We start from the raw sequence: 18,178 nt of genomic DNA on the forward strand, positions 1-18,178 counted from the left end.
CTTCCTTAAATACGGAGACCAAAGCTGTATGCAGTACTCCAGGTGTGGCCTCACCAATACCCTGTACAGTTGTAGCAGGACTTCCCTGCTTTTATATTCTATCCCCCTTGCAATAAAGGCCAACATTCTATTTGCCTTCCTGATTACTTGCTGTACCTGCATACTCACTTTTTGTGTTTCATGCACAAGGACCCCCAGATCCCTCTGTACTGCAACACACTCCAATTTTTCTCCATTTAAATTGTAAGTTGCTTTTCTATACTTTATATTTTCCCACATTATACTCCATCTGCCAGATTTTTGCCCACTTAGCTTGTCTATATCCCTTTGCAGATTTTTGTGTGTCCTCTTCACAATTTGCTTTCCTACCCATCTTTGCATTGTCAGCAAACTTGGCTACATTACACTCGGTCCCTTCATCCAAGTCGTTAATATAGATTGTAAATACTTGAGGACCCAGCACCAATCCCTGCGGCACCACACTAGTCTCTGTTTTCCAACCAGAAAATGTCCCATTTATCCCGACTCTCTGTTTTCGTTAGTTGGCCAATCCTCTATCCATGCTAATATATTGCCCCCAACCCCGTGAACTTTTATGTTGCACCTGATAGAATGCCTTCTGGAAATCCAATTACACCACATCCACTGGTTCCCCCTTATCCACCCGGCTCGTTACATCCTCAAAGAACTCCAGCAAATTTGTCAAACATGATTTCCCTTTCATAAAACCATGCTGACTCTGATTGATTGAATTATGTTTTTCCAAATGTTCCACTACTACTTCTTTAATAATGGACTCCAGCATTTTCCCAACGACAGATGTGAGACTATCTAGTTTATAGTTTCCTGCTTTTTATCTGCCTCCTCTTTTTTTAAAATAGGGGCGTTACATTTGCAGTTTTCCAATCCACTGGGACCTCCGGAATCCAGGGAATTTTGGTAGATAACAACTAATGCATCCACTAACTCTACAGCCACTTCTTTTAAGACCCTAGGATGTAAGGCATCAGGTCCAGGGGACTTGTCTGCCTTTAGTCCCATTATTTTACCGAGTACTGCTTCATTAGTGATAGTGATTCACAATGTCCAGGAGGAGCAGATCATGTGGAAAGGTGAGGGCCCAGGGGCAGCATGGGCCAGCCCACACTGCAATGTGTGAACACTAGGTCCGTGCAGCAGAGCTGGTCTCCATTTGTCCTGGTTAACCCTTGCCACTGGACCAGGACCTAGCTCCGTCAAGCCCGTGTGGTGGTTGGTGTGCAACGGCCAACCCACGTTAAAAGAATCCACACACAGGCAGCTTCCACCCTTGAGGATGTAGTTCGGGACCTGGAATTTTAGGTCCTTCATTGAAACACTCGTGAACATTGAAACATCCCTTTTTGGCGCGGAAGCAAGTCATCCTCGATACGAGGGACCGTCTATGATGACAGTACTCCATCTGCCGCCTAACCAGTGTTTTATACAGTTCAAGCTTAACCTTCTTGCTCTTGAATTCCGTGCCTCAACTAATAAAGGCAAGTATTCCATATGCCTTCGTAACCACCTTATCTACCTGGCCTGCTACCTTCAGAGATCTGTGAACCAGCACTCCAAGGTCCCTTTGTTCCTCTAAATGGTATGCCACTGAAAAGTGTAATGTGTATTTCCTTACCTTGTTATTCCTCCCCAAATGCGTTACCTCACACTTCTCTGGATTGAATTCCATTTGCCACTGTTCTGCCCACCTGACCAGTGCATTGATATTTTCCTGCAGTCCACAGATAATTTCTTCATTATCAACCACACAGCCGATTTTAGTGTCATCTGCCAACTTCTTAATCATACCCAACATTCAAGTCCACGTCATTGATGTATACCACAAAAAGCAAGGGACCCAGCACTGAGCCCTGCGGAACTACACTGGATACAGCCTTCCAGTCACAAAAACACCCATCCACCTTTACCCTTTGCTTCCTGCCTCTGAGCCACTTTGCCCTGGATCGCATGGGCTTTTAGTTTGATGACCAGGCTGCCATTTCATGACATATAACCCAACTGCCCTGTGTACGACAGTCACAAGGCTCAGTATTAGACACTTGAGGTAGTCATTCTGTCTACAAGTTCTCAGCCCCATCACCTACCATTTCACTTAAACTGAAGTCTAAGCTGTGCCTTGTTTTAGCTAGGAACATAAACCCAAACCCCAGTGCAGTTCTGTTGCAGGGAGTTCATGAATGTGGAGTTCAGATCTCCTCTCACTATTTAATTCCCCACAATGGTGTCTCTTTCTCGGTAGATTAAAAGCATAAAATCCAGAGAGAGAACTAAAATAACATTTAGGATTATGAAGGGATACAGTACATGAGTTAAATTGCCTAATTAGTAATGAATTATGAAGAGCTCTGTGCTACAGACATTTGTCAAACCTGGATTGAGACCATCTGTTCTCAATTACATCCAGGACCCATAAATAACAGAAAATTCATTCCATTAGTTAGAGGCAGACAATGAACAGGTGACTGAAGCTATTTGGTATGACACCAGTTTACCTTTCACTTAGGATTTTAATACAATGCTAAATTAAGTGAGAATTTGTCGCACAACTTAGAACATAAAATGGGTATACCTTTCAGGTTAGGAATTATATTGTTACTTTGTAGTTTTTTTTCCCCAAGAAAGAAAAGCAATTTTGTTATTTCAGTCAACGCTGATGAAATGTGTGAGGAACAGTGCACATTTTGATGGAAATTACTACCCAAACAGAATGTGATTTGGACTTGTTTGAGCAAGCTTCAATCACTTAACGAAGTTCTCATATTTCACTTGCATCATATTTTGAAGCAGTCAGTGCCTGCTTGCAGCAACACCTCAACGACATTCAGACTTGGGTTGATAACTACTTGTATTTATATAGCGCCTTTAATGTGATGAAACATCCCCAAGGCGCTTTACAGGAGTATTATGAGGTAAAAAATTTGACACCGAGCACACAATTAGAAATTAGTGGAGGTGACCAAAAGCTTGGTCAAAGAGGTATGTGTTAAGGAGCGTCTTGGAGAAAAGAGGGGCAGAGAGGTTTAGGCAGGGAGTTCCAGTGCTTAGGGCCGAGGCAACAGAAGGCACGGCCACCAATGATTGAGCAATTATAATCAGGGATGCTCAAGCGAGCAGAATTAGAGGAGCGCAAACATCTCGTGGGGGGTTCTGGGGCTGGAGGAGATTAGAGATAGGGAGGGGTGGGGCCATGGAGGGATTTGAAAACAAGGATGAGAAATTCAAAAACCGAGGTGTTGCTGAACCAGGAGCCAATGTAGGTCAGTGCGGACAGGGGTGATGGGTGAGCTGGACTTGGTGCGAGTTAGGTCATGGGCAGCCATGTTTTGGATCACCTCGAGTTTACGTAGGGTAGAATGTGGGAGGCCAGCCAGGAGTGCGCTGGAATAGTCAAGTCTAGAGGTAACAAAGGCACGGATGAGCTGAGGCAGAAGCAGAGACAGGCGATGTTACGGAGGTGGAAATAGGCGGTCTTAGTTATGCTGTGTGGTAAGTGCCAAGTGACATGTGTGCCATATAAGTGACAGGTAATGACCATCTCCAACGAGAGAGAATAACCACCTCCCCTTGACATTGAACAGCATTACCATTGCCGAATCCCCCACCATCAACATCTTGGGGGGTCAACATTGATCAGCAACTTAACTGGACTAGCCACATAAATACTGTGACTACAAGAGCAGGTCAGAGGCTGGGTATTCTGCGGCGGGTGCCTCACCCAAAGCCTTTCCGCCATCTACAAGGCACAAGTCAGGAGGGTGATGGAATATTCCCCACTTGCCTGGATGAGTGCAGCTCCAACAACACTCAAAGCTTGACACCATCCAGGACAAAGCAGCCCGTGATTGGCACCCCATCTACCAACTTCAACATTCACTCCCTCCACCACCAGCGCACTGTGAGTGAAGTGTGTCCCATCTACAAGATGCACTGCAGCAAGTTACCAAGGCTTCTTCAACAGCACCTCCCAAACCCACGGCCTCTACCACCTAGAAGAACAAGTGCAGCAGGTGCATGGGAACACCACCACCTCCAAGTTCTCCTTCAAGTCACTTGGAAATAAATCGGCATTGCTTCATCATTGAGGGTCAAAATCCCAGAACTCCCTGCCTAACAGCACTGTGGGAGTACCTTCACCACACGGACTGCAGCGGTTCACCACCACCTTCTCAAGGGCAATTAGGGATGGGCAATAAATGCTGGCCTTGCCAGCGATGCCCACATCCCACAAATAGAAAAAAAATGTATACATCTATATATTATATATCTACATATGTAGATTGAAAATCTTGGTTGTGATGTGAACTTTATACACATTGACCTCGGTTCCTGTTGTCACATTTTTAATCTTGGAACACCCATAGGTTAACATGTCACAAATGAAAAAACCCTGCGTCAACCTTTCAATCTCAGTTTGTTGAGAAACCAATCACGTCACTCAGTGCTTTTTGAAAAAAAATGCTGCCCTTTTTAAATATACTGAAGCTTGAAACAAAAACATTTTTGTTTAAAAATTACTTATTTTACAATAATTAAATGTATCCATTGGATTGTCTTTGGTGTGTTTTAATACCTCAATTAAAGTTGCTACTTGAAAATCTCAGCTAGTCTCAAAAGCCCCATTTAAACTGCATGCATTTACCTCAACATTTGGGGACAGTTTTCAGTCCGATCAGTGCATTCTGACATGGAGTATATGCTGTCTGTAGAATTTCCCAACATGTTCTAAGTACTACAGGAGTGTCCCTCATCTGGTGAGGATTTGACTGCCTTTGTTTTCCCAAAAAGATTTCCAAACAAACTACAGATTGAATTCACCATGATCTATTTCAAGTAGTTCTTACTTATAACAACAACTTTTCTATAATGAAGTGATCAGTCAGACAAAACCTCTGATGAACATACTTGTGATTACTTTGATCCTTTATTGAGAATAGATTTCTTTAACCTCGTGAATCAACAAAAAATTCAGTTTAAAAAAAATTTCTCTTCGGAAACATTTTAGCAGGACAACGGACTTTTTCTTTCATTTTCAAAAATGAGGAAACTTTAAGAATTTGAACATTTTGTAATGTTTTGCTTGTGTACAGAAATGTGTTTATTAAAGACTATTTAAGTTGGCAAACTCACTAATAATGCATTAATTGCTTTATAACTGAACGTAAGGCAGGAACCAGCTGAGGTTGGGGTAAACAGGAGGAGAGATGGTGCAAACAGGATTGTAGATGGGTTGTAGGAGGAGGCAGACAGGCGTGAAAACGCATAGGAGTTAGGGCCTGAAAGAGGGCAAGAGCTGGTCACATCCAATTCTCCCCCCCAAATTTTAAATCCCAGCAATTTCAGCACCCCCCCCCCCCAATTCTGCCAGACACACTCTCTTTTCCCCTTCCCCCAAACATTCCAAACTCCTTTCCCAATCCAGCTGGATCCCTTTCTCCTGAACTTCATTCCTGTCGACTCACAAATCCTAGGACCACCTCAGTGCTCACAAAGCCCTGGACACCACTCTCAGGCCCCAAGTTTCCACACGCGGCAAAACAGGTGCCCCTCCGAGCTGGGCGCCCGTTTTTCGCGCTGAAAACGGCGCCTGAAAAAAAAACGCGCTATTCTCGAGCGCTTTGCAGCTCGATGTCTGCTTGGCGCGGCGCCCAGGGGGCAGAGCCGACCACTCGCGCCGATTTTGTAAGTAGGAGGGGGCGGGTACAATTTAAATGAGTTTTTTTCGTGCCGGCAACCCTGCGTTGGAGCGTTCGCGCACGCGCAGTCTGAAGGAAACATTGGCACTCGGCCATTTTAAAAAGTGCCGCAGAAAAAGTGAAAATTTGTTTGTTGAACAAATAAATTTTAATTTTCTTGATATTTGTGTGTGAGGGTGAGGGAGTGCATTCTGTAATTAAAGATAGACTGTGATAAACGGGACACATGCACTTGTTTGAGACTATTCAAATTCTTTGTAGCTGTTCAATTTTTAACATTTTTTAATAAAACCACATTGCCCTTCCATGATCAGCACTGAGGCTTCTTGCAGCTTTCTCCCCCTGCTGTCCGTCGGTCCCGACGGCAAACCGCTGCCTCAAGTACTGAGGCTTCCTGCAGCCTTCTCCCTCCCTCCCCCTGCCGTCGGTCGGTCCCGACGGCAAACCGCTGCCTGAAAGGCCTGCCTGAAGCACTTTCACACAGGTAGGAACATGGTTTATTTAATCTTTTCTTTGCTTATAAATTTGTATTCAGGTTGGATTTATTTGTATAATATTTGTAGAAGTATAACTAAGGATTTATTGTAGAATGTAATGACTTCCCTTCCCCCCTACCTTGTTCCCGACGCCTAATTTGTAACCGGTGTCTGATTTTTTAATGTGTGGACAAGGTTTTTTCAAGCCTCCAAAAATCTTCACTTGCTCCATTCTAAGTTAGTTTGGAGTACGTTTTCACTGTGGAAACTTTCAAATCAGGCGTCAGTGGCCGGACACGCCCCCTTTTGAAAAAAAAATTCTGTTCAAAAGTGAAACTGTTCTACCTGACCAGAACTGCAGAAAACTTAAATGTGGAGAATTGCGATTTCTAAGATACTCCGTTCTCCACCAGTTGCTCCTAAAAATCAGGAGCAAATCGTGTGGAAACTTGGGGCCTCAGTTTCTCCTTGATCGGAGATCAGCCCCCATATCCTGGTACCTTTCTCCTCCTAAATTCCAGAAGCCCGTCACAGAAGCCCGCATTGCTCCCGAAACCACAGACCCCTATCCCAATGCCCCTAGACCCTGGATGCATTTTAAGAGCGTCAGCTATGGCTCAGTGGGTAGTACTCCCGCCCGAGTCAGAAGGTTGAGAGTTTGAATCCCACTCCAGAAACTTGAGCACATAATCCAGACTGACACACAATGCAGGACTGAGGGAATGCTGCACGTCGGAGGTGATGAATTTGGGATGAGACGTTAAGCAGAGGCCCTATCTGCCCTCAGGTGGATGTAAAAATCTCACGGCATAATTGGAAGTGCAGGGGAGGTCCCGATATCCACTACCATGTGAAAAAGTGCTTCCCCATTTCACGTCTGCATGGCCTGGCTCTAATTTTATGATGCCATTTGAAGACATCCACGAAAGAAAGGAAGAGAAAACAAATATATACAAAGAGAAGCAGAGAATATGGACAATAAACACAGAGTGAAAGAGAGAGTCAGAGACAACAAGATAGAGCCTCCAAGTCAGAGCAAGAGTGGAGGACAGTGGAGGCGAGGCTGAAGAATTTGACAGTGGAACAAGCGAACACAGCTGCCGGAAATGAATTTAAGCTTCTGCTGAGAAATGCCACAACAGATCAACTAATATAAAAGCTGAACAACTGCTGAAAACATCCAGCTTACCTTTCCCGTAGAAGTATTTGCGATAATAGTATGCTCCAAGATCAATGTGCTCTATGATGTATCGCTTCACTTTCTCTCGATGGATTGCCTGGTTTTCTCGTGGTACCTCTAATACTGACACACCTGCATTTGTGCAGTGAGAGCTGAGTGAGGACTCAAAGGAGCAACTTTCACTACAAGTAAACGAACAGGAGTTAGCCCTGGAAAGTGCAATGCGTCTCTCCCCTTCCCCTCCAATCTCATTCCTGAAGTATGGGCATGCCAAGGCCAAGTTATTGCTTTTCCCATCTCCCTCGTCAGAGTCCATACTGTCCTTGGAGTTTAGTTCCTCCTTGCTGCCTGTTGGAGACTCACAGTTTGCAGAGTAGCCTCCTGGGATCGGATGCTGTGAAGCTGCAGAAGCACCAGTGGTTGTGTTTTTCCTTTGCCCAACAGTAGCCCTGTTTGCCATTGCTTCATTCACATTAAACAAAATGCTCTGGACATCATAGTGTGCAAAACACTTATGGCACATCCATAGTTGGTTGCTTTTCTCCAGTCTGTTCTCTTCTTGCTCGAAAGAGAACTTTAAAGCCTCATGTTCACTTTTTGCAGTTCTCAATTTTCTAAAAAGAGATGCCTCTATCGTTTCAGGTTTCAACCTCCGTTTGAACGACTTTTCTTGGTCTTTACAAAAGAAAAGTGGGCTATCCACATAATCAAATCCAGAAATTCTGACAAACTCCGCTCGAGAAATGTGAGTTGCTGCTTGTAGGCTGGGCGACATTCCAGAATCACAGCGCAATAGATCACTAAGGCCAACTGGACCAGGGCTTCTCTGCTCCACGCTTTCGCCTCTATACCCTCTCAGCATGGCAAAGAAACTGTCACCAGTTATACCCTGTCGGTCAATTGAAGAAGTGCTTCCATATTCACGATGAAGAGCAGCACCCGTGTTTGGATTTACCGCATTCTGATCAAGAACATCTTCAGAATCGATATCACTGATAGTAACATCACTGTTGCTCCTCTGCCTTATTGGGTGAAGCCCTCTCTGTGGGGACCTGGTGAAGAGGTCTCCGAAAACATATCTTGCATCTGCAAATTCCAAGTCCTCAGTAATGTCCGTGTTTTCCTCAGACAGACCTTCAATGATTTGCTCATTCTGTCCATTCGGACTAGCTCTCATCATGGATACATTATCATAACTGGCTAATGATCTGCTATCCCATGTCAATAGGTTACTATTAGCTCCCTCTTTTGGGAATTCTTTCTTTGGAGGCCATTCGGAGATTCTTGCCCTCACGCCCATCTTTGGCATGGCAGGTGTTCCATTAACCTGACTACTGCTGTCAGATTTGCAAGGTGTACCAGACGGAATGGGAGGTCCCATGTTACCATTAATGACTTTGTATTTCCTAGCGAAGAAATCATCAGACTGCATGCTTCTAGCAGACTCTGTGGAGAATCCTGAAACACCACTGCAATGAGGTTGTTCTTCGTGTACTAGCTTGTTACTCATATCCATTCAGAAAACCATTCTTCACTAAAGATGACCCAAGTCCACTTCATTACATGGTCAATTTTGTGAAGTGCACCAATGTACCCAGACTGGAATTATTCTGTTTACAAAAGAAAGCGAATAATAATGGTTGCAACAGTTTGATAAAAATTAGAATTCAGTACCATCTTCAAATCCAAATGATTTGAACAGCACCGAGATGGAACAAAACTTGCAGTCAGAGTTGTGCATCCTGAGCCCTTCTTGCATCTGTGCTCAGTTCTTCACACTGCGTGTCACTCATTGCCAGCAATACTTTGTGGATCAACAGCTCAAAACAAAGATGGTCTATAAGACAGATGCTTCTGTAAGTTTCAGAGATGGACTTTGGTTAAGAATCTGCAAAGGCAAAAACAAGCAAGTAAAGCTGTAATTAGTGCGAGTGCGAGTTAAACTGTCAAATATAACTAGCAATATACAGAATGTTGGAAACTCAACTTGGGTAAAACACAGATGCAATTTATTGATCGTAAAACATGTTTTAAAAAAAAATTGCTTTCATAATTATAAATATTTAAAATATACACAATGCTAGAATTGACCTTTTATTATTGAGAAATCAACATGAACGACCAAATATTAGTGAACACCAAAACTGAAAGGAGTAAAAGATAAATCAAGTTGTAGTGAGTGATTCGTTGCCAAGTTTCAATGGGCCCAAGTTTCCACAAGAAAAAAAACGGGCACCCCTCCGAGCTGGGCGCCCGTTTTTCGCGCCTAAAAAAAATCCTCGGTGTTCTGCATCTACTTACAGGTCCTCTGGCCCTCGGCACAGCCAGCACGAGCTGTGGGGGGGGGGGGGGGCGGAGCCAGGTCCCGGCGCTGAAAACAGTGCCGGGACCTCTGCACATGCGCGCTACAGTCGGCACGCAAGTGCAGTAGCTCCAGGCACCGAACTGTGTGGGAGGGGCCCGAAGCACGCAGCCCCTGGCTGAATGGCCTCACTGGGCCTCCTCCCACGGCCAGCTCCTGCTCCCACCCCCCCCCCCCCCGACCAGACACCCGCTCCCCCCCCCCCCCACCCCGCCCCGACCCGAGACCTGCTCCCGCGCTCCTGTGACCCGATCTCTCTCTCCCTCTCTCCCTGACACGAACGGCTGCAGAATTCTCCCTGGCTGAAGCACTTTCACACAGGTAGGAAGATGGTTTATTTAATCTTTTCTTGGCTTATAAATGTTTATTCAGGTTGGATTTATTTGTATAATATTTGTAGAAGTATAAATAAGGATTTATTGTCGAATTTAATGAGTTCCCTTCCCCTCCCCTCCCCCCCACCTCGTTCTGGACGCCTAATTTGTAACCTGCGCCTGATTTTTTAATGTGTAGAACAGGTTTTTTCAGTTCTACAAAAATCTTCACTGGCTCCATTCTACTTTAGTTTGGAGTACATTTTCACTGTGGAAACTTTCAAATCAGGCGTCAGTGGTCGGACACGCCCCCTTTTGAAGAAAAAATTCTGTTCTAAACTAGAACTGTTCTACCTGACTAGAACTGCAGAAAAAAAAATGTGGAGAATTGCGATTTCTAAAATAGTCCGTCCTCCACCAGTTGCTCCTAAAAATCAGGCGCGAATCATGTGGAAACTTGGGCCCTATATAACTGATGTTACCAAGTATTTACAACAAACCTACATATTACTCCACTTGATTTAATAAAGTCTTGCTAAACAACTGGATCTTTACAGCCAACTTTAAACACTCAGTATATTTGCATTGGTCACTTGGTGAGACAGTCTGGACCCTGCAGGTTTAAATAGCGTTTCAAAGCTTGTATTGTCAGCACGCCATAGTAACTGCAACCTTCCGATACAATATACTTCACAACTCCAGTACTAATGGAGAGCATACACGTTATACCATGTTCCTTCTTATAATGTTTCCATCACAACACAATTGACAGCAAGAGTCAGCTACAGTGCTTTCATTTCACAGGTGGACGCTATTTTAAGGTACTGTTTAAGTTAAAAAAAATTGGATTCAAACACAGACCCCATCAAATCTAGCATTGCTTACGGCTGCAGTGAAGGAGCTATGCTAAATTATGAAATAAATACTTGAGTAAATGGTAATAGAAACCCACGCTAATGACATCTAATGTTTTACTTTTCTCCTTTATTGGTCCTCCTCCTGAACAGCTTGCTTCAGCAACGCCAATGGGTGTGGAAAAGCCAAATGCTCAGTGATTACTGTGCCAATGCTGCTCCACATTCAAGGGCAAGCAACATTTCAGATAGTGCGCCAAGATCTGCTATTGAATACTTCACTGAATTCATAATTCCAAAACCTTCTCAAAAAGGTGCGTCACTCAATATTGATTCCAATGTAAAATAAGCCCCAAGTATAAAATGTACTCACATGCACCGCTTAAGCACAAGAGAAGACAGCATGCAGTTACTTTTAAATATGAAAGGAACAGTTTAAAAAAAAAACACAGGAAAAGAAATGCATTCATCAGCAGCTCCACTTGTGGGTAAACTCCATATAAATATATAAAAAATTCTACATCTTCACATGCCCCCCACCAACTTTTTACAGTATAAACACCTATGTCCTTATTTATGAAGAAAGCTTCCTATGCAAACATGTCAAAACTGTAATTCCACCCGCTCACCAGGAAAGGCACTGCAGCACCACCACTGGCAGGAGGGTGCAATTACAGCGTGGCAAATGTACATAGGCAGATTCCATTAAAAATGTGGACAGAGGAATTTAAAATAGGAACAGAATGTATGGGAATTGAATTACGTCTGTACACACTGATCCAATCACCCCAAACTCACTCTTTAACCCTGCTCCAGCCGAAGAGTACAATTGGTCTTAGCTTCCCATATGCAACACCATGAGAGAATGACTGGTAATATTTATAGGTCGTGTACTGCTGGCAATTCCCGTAAACATCACATTTACTTGCTGTAATCCTTTTACCATCACATGTTGATAATACCAGTATTGTTTTAAACATTGGAACCTCTGACGGACAACACGAGGGGGGAAAAACACACAAAATTACTGAGTGACTCATTAGTGCAAGTGAGTCAGTGTTCAAGTTTGGCAAGTTTAATCAGTTTGCAACGAGGACTGAGCACGAAGCTGGAAGCAAGCACACCAGAGTCAATTAACGTGTGGATTGTATATTGGGTGTGTTATTCACTGCATCTGCCTGAGGACATCTGTGAATGATCCGATCAATTTTGAAGGTCAGGCCTCATTGGCTGTGAGTTGCCCACAGTGATGGCGCTGTTCAGTTCGTTGGCCGTATGGGAGAGAGCGATATATCCGGCAGAACAGCCAATCACCATGGCCATGCAGTCACACTTCAAAAAGGTGAGGGGCTGGAAGCATCAGGCAAAACGGAGCAGCAAGGATATTCCTGTAGCCCCCGCAGCAGCAAGAATATTAAATAACGGAAACCTTCAATGGCTCGAACCACACAAGACACGCAGGGGGAAAAGTGCCAGAGCGGCACTCAGCTTTGCCGGAATGCACTTTGGATCCCTTCAACTAACACAAAATGGCAGCTTCCTGACCGGCACTGCTGATGGTTTAGGAGCAGGTTAAAGGGCTGGCTGTTGTAACATGGATCGAGACGAAAATAACGGTGGGGTCCATCTTAACTTTGATCAGACGGGATCGCCGGCCCCTGCATCGACTCCACCCAAACATCCAACATGTGGACCTCCAGCGCTGAGTGGCACGACTTATATTCTCCAATTCTCATCCAGCTTCTGCCCCGTTTTTAGAAACATAGAAAATAGGTGCAGGAGGAGGCCATTTGGCCCTTCGAGCCTGCACCACCATTCAATATGATCATGGCTGATCATGCAATTTCAGTACCCCATTTCTGCTTTCTCTCCATACCCCTTGATCCCTTTAGCCGTAAAGACCACATCTAACTCCTGTTGAATATATCTAACGAACTGGCCTCAACTACTTTCTGTGGTTGAGAATTCCACAGGTTCACAATTCTGAGTGAAGAAGTTTCTCCTCATCTCAGTCCTAAATGGCTTACCCCTTATCCTTAGATTGTGACCCCTGGTTCTGGACTTCCCCAACATCCTGCATCTAATCTGTCCAATCCCCTCAGAATTTTATATGTTTTTTATGAGATCCCCTCTCATTCTTCTAAATTCCATTGAATACAAGCCTAGTCGATCCAGTCTTTCTTCATATGTCAGTCCTGCCATCCCAGGAATCAGTCTGGTGAACCTTCGCTGAACTCCCTCAATAGCAAGAATGTCCTTACTCAGATTAGGAGACCAAAACTGTACACAATATTCAAGGTGTGGCCTCACCAAGGCCCTGTACAACTGCAGTAAGGAGGATCTTACCTGCCAGCTCCCCATAACCCTTAATTCCCTTATTGGTTAAAAAAATAGTGGAGAATGCGGGCACTGCCTGCCATTCTGAAAAAACCCGCTTATTCCCACTCTTGGCTTCCTGTCTGCCAACCAGTTCTCTATCCACGTCAATACATTACCCCCAATACCATGTGCTTTAATTTTGCACACTAATCTCTTGTGTGGGACCTTGTCAAAAGCCTTTTGAAAGTCCAAATACACCACATCCACTGGCTCCCCCTTGTCCACTCTACTAGTTACATCCTCAAAAAATTCTAGAAGATTTGTCAAGCATGATTTCCCTTTCATAAGTCCATGCTGAATTGGACTGATCCTGTCACTGCTTTCCAACTGCGCTATTACATCTTTAATAACTGATTCCAACATTTTCCCCACCACCGATGTCAGGCTGACTGGTTTATAATTCTCTGTTTTCTCTCTCCCTCCTTTTTATAAAAAGTGGAGTTACATTAGCTACCCTCCAGTCCATAGGAACTGATCCAGAGTCTATAGAATGTTGGAAAATGACTACCAATGCATCCACTATTTCTAGGGCCACTTCCTTAAGTTCTCTGGGATGCAGACTATCAGGACCTGGGAATTTATCGGCTTTCAATTTCCCTAACAAAATTTGCTGACTAATAAGGATTTCCTTTAGTTCCTCCTTATCGCTAGACCCTTGTTCCCCTAGTATTTCCAGAAGGTTATTTGTGTCTTCCTTAGTGAAGACAGAACCAAAGTATTTGTTCAATTGGTCTGCCATTTCTTGGTTCACAGTTTAGATACACATGAAGATGAAGATCTGCTCTCCCATCTTCAGTGCTTTTTTTGGGTAGAGGGGGGGGGGAAAGAACGAACCAATATATTTTACTCACGTCCTTCATTAATTTGAATTACCCCTTCTGCTGGCTGATCATTGAGCAAAACAGTCGCACTCTTCCAGTTAGACAGGAATCAGTCGTCATAGTATACTTCAAAAAGGTAGAGAAAGGGAGTGGAGGGAGCGTGGGGCAAGGAGGGAGGGGGAAGAAATCCCACAAGATGTTCTGCATCAGTGCACTGGCCATTGTGCTGCTTATTTAAAGCTCCTGTAGAAGAAAATCCACTGACCAATTTAGCAAAAATAAGCAATTTCCAATCTTTGTCCTCCTGCTATTTTAAAATTTTTTTCCTGCAGAGCACAGTAATCCAAGGAGACTTGGATATCAACAGATCATCACACGGTTCAGTAACTTCAGCTGTACTGCAGTATCTTTGTAGTAAAGCCTGGAGAATTGGTGTGTCACAGAAACTTATTTTTCAGTCCCAAATGTCTTCTGCAAAATATATTTTTTATTCGATTTTGTAAGTTATCTAGCTATATTTCAGCCACTCAGCTGCAGTAGCATAATGCCATCAGGCAAATACTTGCCATGCCAGTCATGTCACACCACTACATCTTGTACCTACAATCACAGTGCATTATTTGATTGGAGATGCATTCTTTCTCTACCCACCAACTCTTCACTTCCAGCAATCACGACCACCAAACATGGGCTCCACTTTATTAAATAATTTTCCGAATAGCAACAGCAGCACAATAAAACATTAGTTTGAGCACGCAGGACCCAATGGGCCGTTGGAATACCTTGCACAAAAAAAATATATCTGTTCAGCTCCCTCTTGAACTTGCTGACATGATCCAACTCCACTGTCTCCCTGGACAATCTGGTTCCCACATTCATCGCCTCCCAGGTGAAGTAGTTAGGTCAACACCGTGTTCTCTTCCCCCCCGCCTCCCCCACCTATGCACTGGAGTCTATGTGGGGAATTTTTACCTACCGATGTGCTGGGAGCAGGGGAGTCCAGCAGCCCTTATGTCTGGGTTTCCCCGCACACTGGAGATTTAACTCCTCAGCGCGCGTCTTACTTCACAGACAGGTTCTCCGCCCAGATGTCAGCCTGATTGATGAGCTCGGCTTCCATTCGGGTGCGGAACGCTCCAGAGAAGGCCGCAGGACCAGGTAGGTCTGATCCCCGACCCCGGGGAGCGATCGCAAGGGGGTTTGATCCTCCACTTCGGGAGATAGGGGAGGTAGATATGGGCGGCGCAGTCTGATGGTGAGGGGAGTTGGGGGGCTGGGAGGAAGAAATCGGGTGCGCAAGGAGTGCTCCCCAAAGCTGTCCTCCCCTCGCTACAGCTGACAGGTTTCCAGAGGCCCAGGAAACTAGGTCAGCCAGTGAAACCTACACAGCAGGTTGAATCGGAGCCGTCCAGACACCATCATAGATTAAAAATGCCAATCCGCCTCCTGGGAGCAGGTTGGCTTCCTGCCCCTTGTCCCACCTCGGGTAAAATACGGAAGTGGGCAGGGTACAGACGGCTTCCCGATCCGCCTCAAATTTTGGGCCATGTTAAAATTCCACCCATAGCTATACTTTTTCAAGCCATTTATTAATGGTTAGTTTACCTATAGTTCTTGAAAGCTTGAAAAAAGTGCAAATGGTTGGTTCAGTGGGATAGAAAAACATTGGCCTTTCACCTGTATGAGCGGGCCTCCAATTAAGCTTAGACTGATTGGATGAAAGTCGTCTTTGTATGTTGGCTCCAAGGTCTGGCGTGAGATGAGTTTGGGTTGGCTCATTCCCATTCCTAGTAGGCATAGGCCTACAGTACAAGTTGTCCCCAATTCAGCATTAATTGGCAATCTCACTCAGACCATAAGATGGATGCTGTGGAAGGTGGGAAAAATATCACATTCCTGCAAAGGGGATGCTTTTTCTGAGGTATGTTGCTGGGGCAAAGTACAAGGAGCATTACTCTGTCTCTGCTATACCTGATGTTGACACCATGCCCAAAATAGGAATTGCATTGCCCAACACCAACATCCCTCCCTTTCATTGCATTATACATTCCATTGTGCTGTTGAAGGAGCCAAAGAGTCTTTAAGGAGCTGCTGTACTGAATCTGTTCACCACATTACAGTGGCATACATTTGAGATATTTCACAACTCAAAATATATTCCAGTGAGGAGGAAAGGGTGTAAAAGAAAAGATAGCCATCCGTGGCTAAAGAAATAAAGGAAGGTATCCAATTAAAACCAAGGACATACAAAGTGGCCAAAACTAATGAGGATAGAAGATTGGGAAGTTTTTTTAAAAGCCAGCAAAGAATGACAAAAAAAATGATTAAGAAAGGGAAGATAGACTATGAAACTAGCACAAAATGTAACAGATAGCAAGAGTTTCTATATGTATATTAAAAAGGAAAAAAGATGGCAGAAACTCTGAACAAATATTTTGTATCAGTCTTTATGGTAGAGGACACTAACAGTATCCCAACAGTGGCTATGGGGGGAGGAACTTAACACAATCACTAAGGAGGTGGCACTCATTAAGATAATGGGACTAAAGGCAGATATATCCCCTGGACCTGATGGCTTGCATCCTAGGGTCTTGAGTAGTGGCAGGGATTGTGGATGCATTGGTTGTAATTTACCAAAATTCCCTGGATTCTGGAGAGGTCCCAGCAGATTGGAAAACTGCAAATGTAACACCCCTATTTAAAAAAGGAGGCAGACAAAAAGCAGGAAACTATGACCAGTTAGCCTAACATCTGTGGTTGGGAAAATGTTAGAGTCCATTATTATAGCAGTAGGACATTTGGAAAAGCAAAATTCGGTCAGGCAGAGTCAGCATGGATTGATGAAGGGGAAGTCATGTTTGACAAATCTGCTGGAATTCTTTGAGGATGTAACGAACAGGGTGGATAAAGGGGAACCAGTGGATGTGGTGTATTTGGACTTCCAGAAGGCATTTGACAAGGTGCCACATATAAAAAGGTTACTGTACAAGATAGAAGTTCACGGGGTTGGGGTAATATATTAGCATGGCTAGAGGATTGGCTAACTAACAGAAAACAGAGAGTCGGAATAAATGGGTCATTCTCAGGTTGGCAATCAGTAACTAGTGGGGTGCTGCAGGGATCAGTGCTGGGGCCCCAACTATTTACAATCTATATTAATGACTTGGAAGGGACCGAGTGCAACGTGGCCAAGTTTGCTAATGATACAAAAATGGGAGGAAAAACAATGGGTGAGGAGGACATAAAAAATTTGCAAAAAGACAGACAGGCTAGTGAGTGGGCAAAAATTTGGCAGATGGAGTATAATGTTGGAAAGTGTGAGGTTATGCACATCGGCAGAAAAAAATCAAAAGTTATTATTTAAATAGATAAAAATTGCAAAGTGCTGCAGTACAGCGGGACCTGGGGGTACTTGTGCATGAAACACAAAAGGTTAGTATGCAGGTACAGCAAGTGATCAGGAAGGCCAATGGAATCTTGGCCTTTATTGCAAAGGGGATGGAGTATAAAAGCAGGGAAGTCTTGCTACAGTTATACAGGGTACTGGTGAGGCCACACCTTGAATACTGCGTACAGTTTTGGTTTCCATATTTCCGAAAGGATATACTTGCTTTGGAGGCAGTTCAGAGAAGGTTCACTAGATGAGGGGGTTGACTTATGGGGAAAGGTTGAGTAGGTTGGGCCTCTTACTCATTGGAATTCAGAAGAATGAGAGGTGATCTTATCGAAACGTGCAAGATTATGAGGGGGCTTGACAAGGTGGATGCAGAGAGGATGTTTCCACTGATAGGGGAGACTAAAACTAGGGGGCATAATCTTCGAATCAGGGGTGCCCATTTAAAACTGAGATGAGGAGGAACAGGTTGTAAATCTGTGAAATCGGCTGCCTCAAGGGAGCTGTGGAAGCTGGGTCATTGAATAAATTTATGACTGACAGTTTCTTAACCAATAAAGGAACAAGGGGCAGGGAAGTGGACCCAAGTCCATGATCGGATCAGCCATGATCGTATTAAATGGCGGAGCAGGCTCGAGGGGCCAGATGGCCTACTCCTGCTCCTCT

General features: G+C 44.2%; 1 protein-coding gene across 4 annotated transcripts in view; it reads right to left on the bottom strand.

Annotated features, from left to right (window-relative positions):
• Nucleotides 1-18,178, bottom strand: part of sipa1l2 (signal induced proliferation associated 1 like 2) — a 541,912-nt gene that overhangs the window by 351,292 nt on the left and 172,442 nt on the right. For 3 of the 4 annotated variants that reach the window (XM_070884682.1, XM_070884683.1, XM_070884681.1), the window contains exon 2: nt 7,398-9,276. The exons of the other annotated variant lie outside the window; for it this stretch is intronic. In XM_070884682.1, coding sequence (XP_070740783.1) covers nt 7,398-8,904 — 1,507 coding nt within the window. In that variant the 5' untranslated portion in view covers nt 8,905-9,276. The remainder of the gene's footprint in view (nt 1-7,397; nt 9,277-18,178) is intronic. 4 annotated transcript variants of the gene reach the window in all.

This window comes from Pristiophorus japonicus, chromosome 7 (assembly GCF_044704955.1).
Source record: "Pristiophorus japonicus isolate sPriJap1 chromosome 7, sPriJap1.hap1, whole genome shotgun sequence".
In the NCBI taxonomy this organism is placed as follows: Eukaryota; Metazoa; Chordata; class Chondrichthyes; family Pristiophoridae; genus Pristiophorus; species Pristiophorus japonicus.